At 39.8% G+C, this 16,481-nt stretch overlaps 1 protein-coding gene across 1 annotated transcript; it reads right to left on the reverse strand.

The window, feature by feature from the left end:
* Positions 1-3,247: 3,247 nt before the first annotated feature.
* uncx (UNC homeobox) lies at positions 3,248-7,958 on the reverse strand. Its single transcript, XM_085155785.1, has 3 exons — positions 6,984-7,958; positions 6,294-6,469; positions 3,248-5,481 (listed from the first exon to the last, which is right to left on the reverse strand). Exons 1-3 carry the CDS (start codon positions 7,240-7,242, stop codon positions 4,441-4,443), a joined length of 1,476 nt encoding a protein of 491 aa, XP_085011911.1. The 5' UTR covers positions 7,243-7,958; the 3' UTR covers positions 3,248-4,440.
* Between the last annotated feature and the right edge of the window lie 8,523 nt (positions 7,959-16,481).

Here is a 16,481-nt window from a genome sequence, read left to right on the forward strand (position 1 = left end):
TTCCCTGCAGCCATTTCAAGACAATATACTCTCATAATGTAGAAATATGCAACATTTAATGAGAAAGACATAAAAAAAAAAAGAGAGAAGATGGAAATTTTGTGTTATTGGACTTAAGAAAACTGTCGCTCCCATCCCATTCTTCACTTTTGTCTAAAAAAAGATCAGTTTAACTGTTTCATTTGTCACAGCGAAGAGAGTCCTTTGTGTTATTTTTGTGTGTTGTAGCAGAACTTGTCAGTGATGTACATTAATGGTCGTGTTTCGTGTTTTGCAAATATTCGCATACTCCCACGTTTGCAATGCAAGGGAAACAAAACACTCTGTTAAAAAAAAAAGTTGTGTAAATACAACTAATGATGAGTTTACTCATCAGGAGGAGGAGATGTGTTGAGGAAATGAAATGCTTGTTTGCAGAGGGATTTTCTTTTTTATATGTACCATGTTAGAGTTTTTGAGGAAGATCATATTGATTATATACTTAATCAGAAAGCTTTATATATTAATTAGCTCCTCGCTAGTCTTTTGCAAACAATTTAAAAAAAATCCATCTATACCCGCTCATAGATCAACACAGACATTTCTATATATATGTATGTATATATGATTCACTTGGGTTTTTTTTATCTGGCTATTAAGATCAACTATTCAGAGTGTGTAATAACTGTGGCATAGTGAAATATATCTTCTAATACTTTATCACTTTATTGTGTGAAAATCATCAAGCCCAACAAAAATACTTGAATGTGTGCAAAAACAATAAATAAAAATAAAAATTATTTATTTTTAAAAACCTGAGTGCACATGGTTAAATGGGCAAAATGAGCAGATGATCTTAGCAAAACCGTGAAGCTCTTTAAAAAAAAAAAAAAAATCCTAAAATTGAGTTTTCACCTGTACACCGCACCGAAATCTGAGTCGAAGCGTTATTAACTAAATTTTGATTAGAGGGATTTTTCGCGCAATACTCAGCCATAATTAAAATTATTTTAAGGGTTGTCCAGAAATCAATGCAGATGGTAATTTCAGGCTTATCCCAGGTATGCACAGGAAAGATAAGAATGATTAAATCCGCCGGCGCATTAATGAGTATGAGATGTAAAATAATCCTTAAAGGCATGGCAGAGTTGCTGCAGGAGAAGCCAAATGTCAAGTGCCATTTTATTTTATGGAGGATCCTTTTTAAAGGGACACGGTTTTTTCTTATCCAAACTGAGCCTTCAGAGCCTCTAAGATCTCATGCAGGAACACAAAGCGCACAAGAGTAGCCTGTACTGACAGATGGATTTGTGGGGAGAACACCATTGTCCATTTGAGTTGATTTGAGCATGAAAATTGTAAATCCTTTCCCGTCACTCTCATTTGAAAATATGTTTGAGTAATATTGGCAAATCATATATATATATATATATATATATATATATATATATATATATATATATATATATAATCAAACTCAGACAAAACCCCACAAATCTATATTTAAATCTGTGCATTAATAGATCGTCACTTGTGTAAATTTGTCTCCAATCTGACTTAGTTTGCTTGTAAATATTACAGAAAATCAACCGATAAACCGTGTGTGATGGAAGCTCGTATAAAAACATTTGGATAGTCATTTAGCTTGGAAATGAGAGGCTTATTTCTGAAGACGCTGATTTAGTCTGCAGCTCGAATGCTGCAAATGAGACTCTTAATATCTCGGCCATAATTAATTGCGCAAATTTGTTTCTATTAAATAAAACTAACACATACTGAGAAAACTCTATTAGCCTTAATTAAGCTTGATATCCTAATTTAGGGAATGTGTGGCTGAAAACAAGCCGTTTTGGTAGATTTTTTTTCTCTGTCTTTCTCCGATATGAAAAGCCTACCAGCTTTCTGCCTTTGGGCTGCTTTTCCTCCTTTGAGAGTTGGAAATGAGAAATGGAAATGGAAATACCAGGAGGTGCTAAATTAGCTGCCTGATCTGCACTTATTGCCGCATACAGGCCCCTATTACTTTGCCAATCTGTGCCTCTCTTTTAGCATTCCGGGCATGGAGAAGCTTCGAGATAGCAGATTTATCAAATGGGAAAATGAATGCATGATGATCAGTTAAATTGAAAATCAGCGTCTGCATGACAGCCCGACCTGACACCTCCGTAATTAGAAAGAAAAATGATGGCGTCCGATGCATAATAGAGCAAAAACAATTTACACTCTCCCATAATGATCCGGCGTTCAAATTGAAAATTTCTCCGGGTATAAATTGAATTCATAAAGTATGATTCATGGACGACACATCTCCTGGAGGCTGCCTGGGCATATCGATTGATAGTTTGTCTTGAATCATGCAGCGTGCAGCTCTCAGGCAAGAAAAGCTTAACTACTTAAGCAAATCGCTAATTTCACCTTAAGGCCACCAATGTGCAGCCAGCGATACTCCTATTCAGTGCGCTAATGAATTATGGATGAACTGGGCATACGTCCCAAATAGCCTCAGAGTAGCATGGAAAAACACACACCGAAGAATCTTAGGGGTTATTTCAAATTGGCTTCGGTTATCCCACAATTTAGTAAATACACCTTTTTTTTTAACCAAATCGCAGTGGTTGCAGTTTGGTCTTTTCTGTCTGCATTTGTGTCAGAGTTTATAACGGAAACGCGCAAAATGTAATCCATTATGCATCATACAAAAACACTGCAAAACTCCCCTCAAAACTGGGATTAATAGCGGAATGTAAAATACATTAATAATAAAAGAAGAAGCACAAAATCGATGTGGAATCTATCATCTCAGCACTATAAAGACCATGCAGAGATACACCTCTAACCCAGAGCCGTGCAGGCCTAATCTTGTGAGTGTTCACTGCGTGTGCCATGTTGGCTGCGCCTGCCCCTGCCCCCCACCAACCTAATAAGACATTGCTTCCTAGAGCAAACAGCTGCATGGGTTGAAATTTATGTAAATATTTTGAAAGGGACACTGGCTCAGAAATTCATTTGCGCCGGCTCAGATGTAAAGCTCACCCCTCTTATTTTCAATTTATTTGCAAATCAAGACCCAAAGAGAACACTAAAGGGCTTGTGGCTCTTAATAGTGAACCAGCAACTCTACATATAGCTGGACGGGATTTATTTTGTTGTTGTTGTAGTTTGGTCTAAAGATTTGTCTACATATATATATATATATATATATATATATATATATATATATATATATATATATATATATATATATATATATATATATATATATATAATGTTGCTACACAATCGCCTCGACATTTCTTCCTTTGGTCGTCTTGATATTGTGGTCAACACTGCTAATATTGCAAAAGGGAGCAGATGTCCCAGATCCTGCACGGCATCCCTGGGGAACACCAACCCTATTAGAACAAATGTGTTCTGCTATTGTAAATAGGCACGTTTGCCTCAGCCCGTCCTATTACAGCCGACGCATGATCAATAGGCTGATAACACAGAAACATCAATGTAAAGCGACAGAACAATGAGGGATATCATCGAACATCTATCTTAATATAGCCCTGCTACAAGGGGCCCTGACAAAGTGGGGAGAGAGATAGAAGAAGAAGAAGGGGAGAGGAGGAAGAAAAAAAAAAAGCTCATGAAAATGCCTCCCCACGAATCCCCATCTTCTATCCAATATGCACAAACACACACACTCCCAGCTGCCGGGGCTATTATTTTCCTATTTCAATTTGACACCCAGGCCTTTTCATGCTAATTCTATTATTCTTGGAAGTTTATGTGATTTCATATCACTAGAAATCGGTAATGTATTATAACCCCCTTTGAGCTAAAATAAACTGAATCCCCCTGCAGTAGCCACCGGGAAAATAATTACTTTCATATCAAAACTCTGCAGGAGTCGAGCGGGTCCTTTTCGCCTCAGGCTCGTAACCTCATTTCAGTGGGGGCTTATAGATGAATAAATTTGTTAAGGCAATATACAAAGTACAACATGAGATTTCTTAAGAAAGCCCTTCCTACTGTAGTCCTGCACTGGATGTGCTGCTATTTAAGGTCTCACACGGTTTGAGGTGCTTGTATACAATAGATTTATTTAAGAAAAACCTTACATATATAAATAGTATAATACCTTTCTTACAGCTCTTGAGGGTTTTTGTTGGTGTCGTGGTCTCGTGTTTTGTTTTTCTTGACAAGTTATCACACATTAAAGGATATCTAGAGACTCCCGACTCGCACACACATACACACTCGCAGAGATTGGGAGAGAGAGAAGGAGCGAGAAGGAGTAGAGAGAGAGAGAGCACATTGTCAAAATATCAGCTGGGGAGGGGGGGGGGCTAGAAATTAGATGCAAAGATGTAGATTCTGGTTAACCTTTGGCCTAATGAAATGTGTAGTTTAGGGGCTATATCGGTATGATTCTGCTGTTTTTCTTTCTTTTTTTCTTTAACCCCCCCTGCTCATTTATTCCATGTCGACATGTTCTTTAGAGTCTGTCTTTGTATCTGCAGGACAGTCACTGAGGACAGACTCGGAGCTGCTGGGGTGATCCTTGTTTTCTAAATGCTCTTTTTTGCCTGCATCCACAGACTCAACGAGCTGTGAACCGTGTTCGTGAGCGAAAGTCGAATCGCTGCAAATAACCGAGGTCTGAGTACTTTTGCCAGTGGAAAAGGCGGCCCTGGGCGGGCTCGTGTGCGGTGAATTTGTCTTTGCCTCTGATCCCACCTGTGCCCTTTGCGTGGTTTCTGCAGAGTCCGGCGAGCTGCTCGTACATCCCGCAGAGCTCGCAGAGACGCTGCAGCGGACGTGAGCCTGGGTTCTTTCCGCCGGCGTGTCACAGTCAGAGTTTACTGCTGTTGTCGTCTTCAGGGCAGTTTGAGGAACAATGAATCCAAGCGGCTGTGTGATGGGATAGAGCAGGAAGTGTCCCTTCCCTATCAAAGGCCGTGAGGAGGGTAAGGCCGCGGGGTTGCGTCTCGGTCTGTGGTCCGAAAGGAGGCTTTCGACGCTAAAAGGGTTGAGTTTCTGCATGCTGGAGGCTCTGCTGTTGTTGGAACACAGGCTTGGCCCGTGACTGGGGTCGGGTGAGTCCAGCTCGGAGTCGCCAGCGTCCCTGTCCAAGTGTCTTTGGTTGTGGTTTTGGCTCTGGAGAGAGTGAGGTGTTTGGTCGCAGCTCGATTGCGTTTGATTTCCCCCCACAGAGTCAAAGGGTGGGCCTGTGTTGTGGTCACTGTCGGTCACATGCGACACCCCGCTGTCGCTGTCTGATCCCGGGGTGTGAAATAAATCCCCAGAAACAAGCTTGTTCTGGGACTTTAGCAGCCGGCGCTCCTGCTTTCGTTTCTTCTTCTCCAGCCTGCTCAGCTCTCTCCGGGCGATCTCCTCCGGGTCCATGGGCTCCCCGCTGCAGGTGGTGGGGTGGGCGTTGTGAGCAGGTCGACCTGGACCTTTCTTTGTGTTCTCCTTTTTCCTCCATTTGGCTCTGCGATTTTGAAACCATACCTGCGGAGAAAAGAAAGGTGAACATGTGTGTAATGAGCACATCTGTCATTGCAAAGGGGAAGTTAATTAGGCCCAAAATCGCCGGTGTGTTAACAATATGGTAATTAAACAAATACTCAGGTTATGTCTCGCTCATGCTGATTTCTGTGCAGCTCTTTAATTAGGCCTTTGATTACATCCAAATAGCCTTAAATAAAAAGCTCTGGTTTTACATGATAACTGAAGTGTGGGTCATTAGAAGACTTTTCAAATAATATTTTTCCAAGGTAAACTCTCGAATACGATCAAACTTTGCAAACTTCCACTTGGCTGTTTTCAAAAATTTAACCAATAAAATAATAAAATAAAATAAAATAAAACCAAAACAAACAAAACAGGTATGTTAGGGACATATATCTTATGTCTTATTATATCTTATTATTTTTGGTTATATTTTAACATATATGACGAATATAAGCCAACCTTGCCCCCCAAATAATTACCTAAAACTTCATCACTTGTTTGTTATTTTAAACAAACCTGTTATTATTATATTTATGCACTAACATAATTTATGAAATGCCAGAAAAAACACAATCATATTGTGAAATATTTTATTTATTACAAAAACATATTCTACATATAATATAGCTTATATTATTTCCCAAATTGCCCCATACTGCTGAAAGACTGAGTTACATTTTCTGTCTCTGTATAGCTTAAAATTGAAAACCTAATATTTATCATGGATAAATAAAACGTAAACAAAGAGATAACAGAGAGACAGAGCTCACAGTCACGACTCGGATTCATAAAAATAAATACGTATTTACCTGAACCCTTGATTCTATCAAGTCCAACCGGAGAGCCAGTGCCTCCCTCATGAACACGTCCGGATAGTGACTCTCATTAAAAGCCTTTTCTAATTCCTCCAGCTGCCAACCTGTGAAATTTGTGCGAGTTCTTCGCCTCTTGCAGCCAGGGCTATCTTTGTCTGGGTCTCCCGAGTCTGACAGCAGAATGAGAATAAATGTAAACAGAGGATAAGTATTTTTTTCTTTTAATTGTCACATTTTAGTATATTTTAACAGCGTCGGTGTCATGCACGGGTAAAGGGTTTTGCAAAGTTTAGACCCGAAAATTACGGTCACATTTGAAAATTTGCAGCATTTCACACGTGTGTGTTGCAGCTTCGATGCAATTCTTTCTTTTAAATAAATAAATAAATAAATAAGCAAAGCTTAAAACACTAACACGGGCATTCCCCTGCTCCAGTGATTACTGACTGACAGAAACATTGTTTTCCTTGGATGCATCTTCAGCTTTCGATGAATGAAATGAAGTCGGGGGGCGAAGAAGATAAATCTGTGCCTGTGTGCGAGGTTCTGCTCGCCTTTTAAACACGCGATGAAGAAGACAACTTGTATCGCAACATCCTGTCTTTGTTTCTTTCTGGTTTTTTGTCTCTGTGCAACAAGCCAGCATTGATGGGAGGTTATTGTGTGCTGTGTAATGTGGCTTACCTGTCAGTTTGTACTGCTGATTATCTCCATTCATCCCGCAACCCGAAGACAAGAGGGGGTTGGAATTACCCACTGAAGCCGCGCACGAACCATTAAGTAATCCGTCTATTGAGAAAGGAACCGCGGACGCAGATTGAAGTTGATGCCCGGCTAATTCGTAAACGTGATGGTGGCTCAGATGATACGGGAAGCCCACCATCCCGCCGAGAGAGCCTCCGAACTGGGCGTGAGGTGGATCCAGTATCCTGCTGTCCATCATCCCGCAGGCAAAAGGAAACGACGTCTGGAGGCCGGTGATGGGAATTTAAAAAGCATGCAGTGAGTGTGGCCAACGAGTAGGGGACATGATGTGAAGGGAGCGATGAGCTGTACTTTATCCACATGAACCTCCCAATAATTAGCCCAGGCTCTGGGAATATGAGACCCAATGAAAAGCGGTAATGGACTCTGACGTCAGAGACGCGCTCTGCAAACGCTCCCCGTATCGATTGCTAATTAAAGCTGACATCCACCTCAATAAACAATATCAGAGCTGTCACAACAAGACAGGAGGGCTTTGATAAGAACTACATCGCAACTACACGGGGGACCCACCGGGAGGAAGGGCTCACTGAATGCCGGGAAGAAAAGGCTACAGGCGGATAGATTAGGCCACAGGCTCGATCCCAGACTTTTTGTTCACTAGAGGACCTGCAGATAGATAAATATTAGACCTGATTAAATAATAATGACAGTAATGATATATATGTATTTTTTATCACGTAGACCCATTGGCTTTAAATATGTTTGCTGATATTATTTTTTTTGACCCATTGTTTCTTTCTCTTTTTTGACTTGCATGTATGAAGTGCAAAGGATGGGGATAAAGTAAAATATATATATTAGTAAAAATTTAAAAAGACCTCCGATCCTGGGGATGGCTGATCCTTTTTCTGCGGACAGTGGGGGTCAAGCATTGTCCCTAAACCCTACTTTGGGAACCACTGAGTTAAGAGGAACCCCCCACGTTAGGTATGGATCATCATTTAAATGCACTAAACCTTTTATACTCAGACAGGTCACCTGCAGGGCGTAAAACAAATAGGGTGATTGTTGAAAATATGGGTGTATTTAAAGGGTAGCTGAAGGCGCAAAGTGAAAGTCAACCGATAATACTTTTACTGTTACAAGGCGAAAGCTTCGATTACGACCAGGGTTTTATGAACAAAATACATAACTATATGAATAAAAGCGTCAGCTGCTAGAGATTACTGCTAAACAACAAAGACAATACAAGCGAGCAGAATTAACAACAACAACAAAAAAAAAAAAAAGCCAGTCCCATATGTGCACTATACAAACATACACAACATTTCATGTCAGGAAACAAAAGTGGAAAGCTCCCCTGCTTGTGCAACCTGGCACTCAATATGTGACTAGCCTAAATCCTATCTGCTCATTAGGTTTTCAAATAATTAATTCGACTTTATTTATCCCAAGTCTGGCGCTGTCATAATGTTAATCAGAGTTGAAATTTCGCACCCCACTCATTCCCTGACCCTTGGCACCCGGATTGGCATGTTGTAATAACCTGAATCTCTCAACAGAAGCTGCGATAATTGTTACCCTATTAGCATGCAAATTGTTTAATTAATATTATTATGAGGAAGTATATAATCCGCTCGTCACTTGACCCCCAAGCCCAAATAACAACCCTCTGTATTTCAGCGTGTAGCTCTACATTTTAATGAACTCCTCAGAAATGATCTCGCCCATTTATCCATCTTCCTTTTTAGCAGCGGTGGGCTTGTCTTTGAAGCGCTCTCTCTTTGTATTTTAACTTTAATTTTAACGCACATGGACAAGATCTTATGAATAATTCCTCCCCGCTCATTCCCCCCTTTTTTTGAACATCTAAAATTCAATAATTGCTTTTAGTCAATCCCAAGCATATATATGGGTTGCACCCCCCCCCCCCCCACCCCCATCCCCCACTCCCCCCACTCGGGCGCACACAGGAGCTCAGTGAAAAGCAGCCCTTGACACAGTCTCCTGAGACATTGCATTCAAATCCGTTTTTCTACAACGGGTGACATTGTCAGATTCTAGCTTTAATTAACCCGATAATAAGGCGAACAAGGCCAGCATTCAGCCGCGACGCTGCCCTGCCTTGTTACCTTTTTTACAACTGGACCTTTTGGCAGTTGTTCAGAGGGAAAAAAAGAAAAAGAAAATATTAATGTTTTTTGTCTTCCTGATTTATATGTCCGAGCCGTTTGTTACAACAGGACGCAACATCTTTATTGCATTTATGTATTGTTGATCTGAATCAATAAGTGCACAGGGCCTATAAACTAATTGATTAACTTTCTATCCAGGAAGATAAATTCCACGACAAGTAAATAGGGGAGGCTGACAGATACACACTAATGCAATTTCAACAGTTTCCTTTAAAAAATAATTGTAAATTACAGCACTTGACAAGCCTAAGGTGTGCACTTACACAAAATAACGTAGAAAACAGCTTGCTCTGTCTAAAGCAACTCAACATTATCGTGACATTTTCCTGCTACTTGATATTTCCCTATGGATGGCTCATTTCTCACTTTGAGGCTTAGTCTCTTTCCTTATGCACGGATTCTATGACAAAAGGCCTCCCCAACCCTTAGTAATATATTTAAATTCATTCTTAAGACTAATAGCAGAATAGTCACGCAGACTGAAGCCCTGAGAGTGTGTTTTTCCTCTTATATGAGCGCCATATACTCGTTGCTACGCACACCTTATAGTGTTATTCTACCACTGCATCAATCCTCGCATATTTAAATCATTTATAGGAGCGTTAAATGTTGCTTTATTCTCTTAGGGGTGCTCTTAAGGTGGCTGCTATAGGCTGTAAATCAACTACTCGCCACAGTGATGAATTAGGTGAAGAAAAACAGCAGTGGCAGTGCTAAACTCCCCTTAGCACACAAACTCCCCATGCCCACTCATTCATTTACTAGTCATACTCTAATCAAGGGATCAAAGGACCAAGCGAGCAGACTATAGGAACTCAGACGCATATTTGCCTAGAGTTTTACACCCATTAAAGTTATTATTTTTAACTAAATAACCTGAAGTTAACTTTGTGTACTTGCACTTTATCTTCCCCTCCCTAAATAAGGCTCTTTAATGCCAACTTTGTGTGTTGTTTGTCTGTTTGGCTGAGCATCCAATAAGAGGATTTTGCAGCAGCACACTCACCTGACTCCAGATAACCAGATAACTGAAATTCATAGGCTTGCCAACTTAATATAGGTGTTCAAATGATACACCCCAATCCCCTCCCAACCACCCCCCTCCACCCCAAAAAAGACAGAGGCCTTATCAACATGCCCATCCAACACTGATGCCTACTTTAGTAGCAGAGAATCAAATTCATTTTTAATTAGGCAGGCAAATTAATAGGCAGCAGTTTAGGAGTTTAATTACTCAATTAACTTCACGCACGTTAATTTTTAACTATCTAAATTAGGTTGCACATTATTCGATTTGATGATAATTATAGAATTAAATCTAAATTAATTGTTTTGGATGATTTGGATGAACTAGATGCAATTCCAATTAAACAGCAGGAGGAAAAAAAAAGCTGGTTGCCATTTTAAGCTCGCAAATCCTTTGATTCGATTTTAAGCAAGAAACTCTGCCTAGAAATTTTCCTCTGATCCTACAAATTCTCTTTCCCTCTAATCCCACAATTAAAAGTTTCCTCCCATCTAATTATCTGTAATTGTGCCGCTGTCAAAGTAGAATGGAGAAGTGAAAGCGATTGATTTGGACTTTTAATTCAGTTCATTTCTGATAGAAGAGAAAGTAATTCCCTTCAAATTACCTCATTCAATCCTGACACCCTAATGCCCTTCAAAATCTTTTTTTACTCCCCAGCATTTATATATTAAAAATGAAGCTAGAATGACTAGTGCCTCCTAATAATAATAACCAAACTTCCATTAGAATAATAATTTCATTTCAATTAAAACTGACTTATCACCTTTGCTAAAACGTGCTTAATATGCCGAAAATTATCAATGCTTGAAGGAGCCCAAACTGGGGAGTCTAATTGTAATCAGCAAATCAGAGGTGCTTGTCGCTGCCGTGCCTTTGCAGAGAGGCAGTCTCGGAAATAGAACTAATTTACTCAACTCCCTCGGGAAATCCGCTCAACAGATTAACATTTTCAAAATATAGTAATGATATAATTTGAGAAATGGTGACGCCAATTTGTGAGGAGCCTTTGTGCAGAATAATTTGCATTTTTTTTCTCCTTCGCCATCGCCTGCATTTTGCCCCCGTTAATTACAGCTCCGCAGATGAAGGGTGTGCTGTTTGACTCAGTGCTTATTATTCAACTTCAATCTAATAATTCAACTCTACAGTTATATGACAAAGTGTAGCCTATCCACATTTTAAGCCACCCTGCGTATAATCCCAAATGGGTGTGGATGGGTGAAAATGTGAATAGGTGCATATATGCATGCAGTCTGCCTGTCACCGTGTGCGTTATTGCAGTCAGTGGAGCCTCTGTGCTTGGCTGTGCTTAAGACTTGTACTTACAAGTGATGGGTTTGTCTGATTTCAAGCAGCATCCTCCAAAACTTCAGATATATGCATGCAATAAATAAACCCTCCTGCCCTTCAGCTCACCTTCTGCCTACACGCTGTGCAGGTAAACTGCTCAAGAGCCGCATCCCCAAACTTTGACAACTAAGTATTAAATAAAAAAAACTGCGGATAAAGTTGAGTGGAGGCCACAGACATGTAGCTATTTTTTAACCGTCCAATATTAACTAGTTGCTAGGCTTGTTCACTTTACAAGCCAACTTGGAAGTGATGGCAGGATTGCCATCAATCCCTCGCTGTTTCCTCGCTGCAGAGCTGGTAGAGAGAGCGGTGACTGTACTCTGCAGCCCGGCCATCTGCTTCTGTACAAAAAAATACAAAAAAAAACCAACCCCAGAGATATTCACTAGAACTACACTGGGGATAAACAAGGCGGAAAAAAAATACATTTTGAAGCTCAACATGAGCTTTTCAAATGTTTGCTCGACAAACTTTAGCTGCATGTTTTAAGACTGCTCGTGCTCTACAAAAGATTTTTGAAAAATTTGCTTGCTGTTATTATTGTGTTTCTCATCAAGTTGGTATTTTCTCCATGAATACAATCATGCTCACACATTCTATGTGGTTTACTTAGTTACAAGCCTTCCTCTCGCACAGTTTATACACTTACACACTAACATGGATCCATAAGTTTCTAAACCTACAGGCAACCTTGACCCCACATCAGAGCTCCACCAAAACCCCGTCTCAAGGGACGCGTCAGTGGTGGATAATAAGACCTGCTGTGCCCTCTAGTGGCTGGTCACTTTCAGTTGTTTAGCAAAAGGTAGGTAGTGGACAGACACCCAAAAATAATAAAGACGTCTTTGAAGAGGTTCACTATATCTAGATAAATCCCACAAAATAAAACAAATACCACAGATGGGTGCAATTTAATCTGAAACACATTCCTCACCATGTCACTGACCTATGATCTCTTAATAAGCCCACAGCTCGAAATGTCAAAAGCACACAAGTTTGACAACGCTGACATATTTTTTATATAGATTTTTAGTAAATATTGATGGCCTGAATTTAGGTGAAGACGTTTCATCAGATTTTGAGTGAAGAATGGAGATTTAAGACTTTTTCTTTTCTTTAGATGTACTTTTGTATTACTCAAATCCTCTATTGAGTTGTTGCTGTAATCCTCTAATACAACTGATAATCTAACTGCATCCTTAACAATAGCAGAAGAAGAGGAGGTTTGAGTCCACAGTGTGTGAGGAAGGGATGTGTGCAGAGCACCAGGTGTTTTCAGAGTAGTGCCATCTGGCCTCAGCTTTGGCAGCTTATGAGGCAGGTGCTGTAGAACAGCAGAGATATTTAAGCTGTGTAACTGCTTCTGTCAGTACCCTGTGATCCGCTCGCCTACTACACGAACATCTCAGTGGGGAAATATTTCTACTGATGTCACTTAGATCGCTTCCTTTATTGATTCTTTTATAAATAATTATGCTGTAATTATGAAGGATCTCAAATACACATAACATTTTTTAAATATTCGTGTAACTCATTAAAGTACCGGAGATATTTGGTCAGTCATTTGAACTACGGAAGCTTTAAATGCAGTAAAACATAGGCTGCTGTTATCATGCGAATGTCTTTTTTAGTGTAACTTCTTTGTCTTTGTGTTGGAAATTTGAATCGTTAAAGAAATGACTGGATTTCTTAGTCATTATGACCATATAAACACAAAAACACATTGCACTTGCAAAGTGTAACTGTTGTGTCAGGAATTGTGGATCTCCCTTAACCCAGAGAGTGCCAGCTTGTGGAAGAATCCTGCTGCCATCATCTGGTGAAACCTGCAAAGACACCACTTAGTGGGGAATTAAACCAACAGGGTTTCTGCTCTGATAAATTAACATTTTAAGCCATCATTTTGTGCAAGATTTAAACTGTGTGCCATCTAAAACAATGCTAAAGTCTATTTCACTACATTATGCTCACTCATTATAGGGAACAGTCCAAACTAAAATTTAAGAATCCATTCTTGGCAAATTATCAGAAGATTGGATGATTGGTCCTGGGTTTAAATATTTAATGTTGATTGGAATTATTATTATATGGCTCTATAAAACTTTTTAATAAAACTGAATTACACACATTTTCATGAACTGCATTACTTTCAAGGAGTCTTTTGGGGTTGAATATTTCAAAAGATAGAGAGCACTTAAATATTTTTCTGGCTGACAAATCATATCTGTGATGATCAATTTGCCAGGGAGACACTTAACTGTAATTCCAGGACCACAAAATGGCATGTATTATGAATCCTATTCAGTCTAAATCAAGTTAGCTAAAACCAAACAATAGTAAAATTGAGAATTTTAGCCAAACCTTGAATACAGCACATAATTAACACCAAAGTATGGATGATTATTATTCCCTGTTAGAGTTTTTTTTTTCTTCCTATCTCGATAGGCTTATTATAAAAAAGCTGTGAAACATCATGTGAAACACAAAATCCTTTTTAATAGTCTTCTTCCTTTTCTTCTTCTGCTTCTTCTTCTTCTTTTGGCTGCTTTCATTAAGGAGACACAGCAAATCATCTTTCTGCATTGCATGCTAACCCTAGCATCTTCCTCTGTCACACCAACCCTCTGCATGTCCTTCACTACATCCATGTATCTTCTGTGTGGTCTCCCTCTGTTTCCTCTGCCTGGCAGCTCTGTCTTAACATCCTTTGTCCTATGTATCCACTATCCCTCTATTCCATGTCCAAACCATCACAGCCTTGCCTCTTTGTCTCCAAACCTCTTACAGGTCCTGTGATATACTCATTTCTAATGTCCTTTTCGGTCACTCCCAATGAGAATCTGAGCATTTCAACTCTGCTACTTCCAACTCCGCCTCCTGTCTTTATGTTAGTGCTACCATCTCCAAACCATACATTATACAGGGTTTCAATTTACTTTACCAGTCACAGTCCCGACATTTAAAGTACTCTCACCTCCACACTCTTGCTTTTCCTTTTCTCCCCCTGATGCCAAACACACCTTCTCCCTTTTCTAACATTAGCACAGTTTCCACTGACGTCCTGTTGGTCAATCGGCCTCACTATGTCTCATTACCATCTCACAAACCTTTCCTTCCATTCTTACTACTTATACCCAGGCATTCATCTACATCCACTCCACCCTGCCTGCTCTCTTTTCTTCACATCTCTGGTGCACTGTCTTTTGGTTTGGTATGATATAAGTTATTTAAAATCATCCACCTTCTCTGTTTCTAGTCCTTGCATCTTTACTGTACTCTGTTCTACTGAGGTTCATTCCTCTTCTCTCCAAAGCATACCTCCACTCTCAAGGCTCTCTTTCACCTGTTTCTTACTGTATGAGCAGCTGTCAGCACACATCGTAGTCCATGGAAAGTTCTACCTGATCTCATCTGTCAACCTATCCATCACCACTGCAAACAAGAAAGGGCTCAGAGCTGAACCCTGATGTAATTGCACCTGCACGTTTAGCACATCTGTCACTCCTACCACATACATTACCACTATCTTGTTATCCTCATACATGCCCTGGATAACTCTCACTCTTGATTTCCCCACTCAGTACCAGTTCTTGTCTCAGTACTCTATCCTATGCTTTCTCTAGATCCACAAAGACACAGTGCAACTCCTTCTGACCATTTCTATATTTCTCCAGTATCTGTTATGCATGGGCCTCAGGGGTCAAGCCCCACCCAATAAAGTCCCCGTGTCTTCTCAGCTGAATTCTACTCATACACTAATAAGTTGCACTAATTTGTACAATTTGGCAATGAAAAACTTAAACGTGACAAAAAAGTTATTGCACTGGAACCTCAGTTTAATTATTTGGTTCAAAGTAGTCGGTGCTTCGGCAGCAATCTTGTTAGTCAGCATGACTGAAGAAGGCGCTGAGCAGATGGACTTTGGGAAGTACCCCTCGTGTCTCTTTGAAACTAAAAAGAGGTCATTTATCAGCTTGTGCAGCTAGTTTTAAAGCATGGCTCTACTTGTAAATTGCAAAACAAATGAAATGGAAATGTGCTGATGTTGTGCCCTTACAGCCCACTGTGTGGTGATTTCACTGATCCACTTCTGAAGCTAGAGAAAATGTCTAGTTTTGCACTAAATGTGGCTACATTATGAGAGTACTATACATTTGTAGTTATAAATGGGGTGGGGGGGCAAAGTGACTAATCCTCTGAACTTCCTGATTTACTATCTTTCCATCATCTGTCCTCCTCTGTCTCATTGTTCATTCTTCAACTCCTCATGCACTCCTTCTGCTTTCATTTGTTAGCACATTTCCATCTTTATCTTTAAGCACCCTAACCTGCTGCACATCTTTTCCAGTCAATACAAGTCCTGTTCTCGTTCCTTATTGTCCAGCCTTACATAAAACTCAGTGCAAGCCTTTTTTTCTTTGCCTTTGTCACAGCTCTCTTAACATATGCCTGGACTCCAAGTACTCCTGTCTACTTTATTCAACACCCTAACTGTCCCACCTTTTCTTTGTCAATCTGTATTGCCAATTATCCATCCATTCATCCATTAATAAACCAACGAAAACACATGACATACACTGCATTCAGCATCAACAAAGTCAAACAAGGGGATCAAAAATTAAACAAAAGTGTCACATTTCTTTTTAAAAACTCTGTACCTTCAAAAGGTTTGGATCCAAGACCTCAAATACGACTTAATGACAGGAACTGGATAATATGCTGATAATCCTTAACATCTAGCATCAAACATTATTCTCCTATTTCAAGTTTCTTAACATAACCCACTCCACTGGTAAAATCCACTCTTTATGGATAAAATTTACAGCGCTTTAATGAATATGTTTTGGACTTGTGAAGATGTAAGGATGTGTCCCTTTTCTAGAAAACAAGTTTGGT

This window comes from Neolamprologus multifasciatus, chromosome 4, assembly GCF_963576455.1.
Source record: "Neolamprologus multifasciatus chromosome 4, fNeoMul1.2, whole genome shotgun sequence".
NCBI classification, from domain to species: Eukaryota; Metazoa; Chordata; class Actinopteri; order Cichliformes; family Cichlidae; genus Neolamprologus; species Neolamprologus multifasciatus.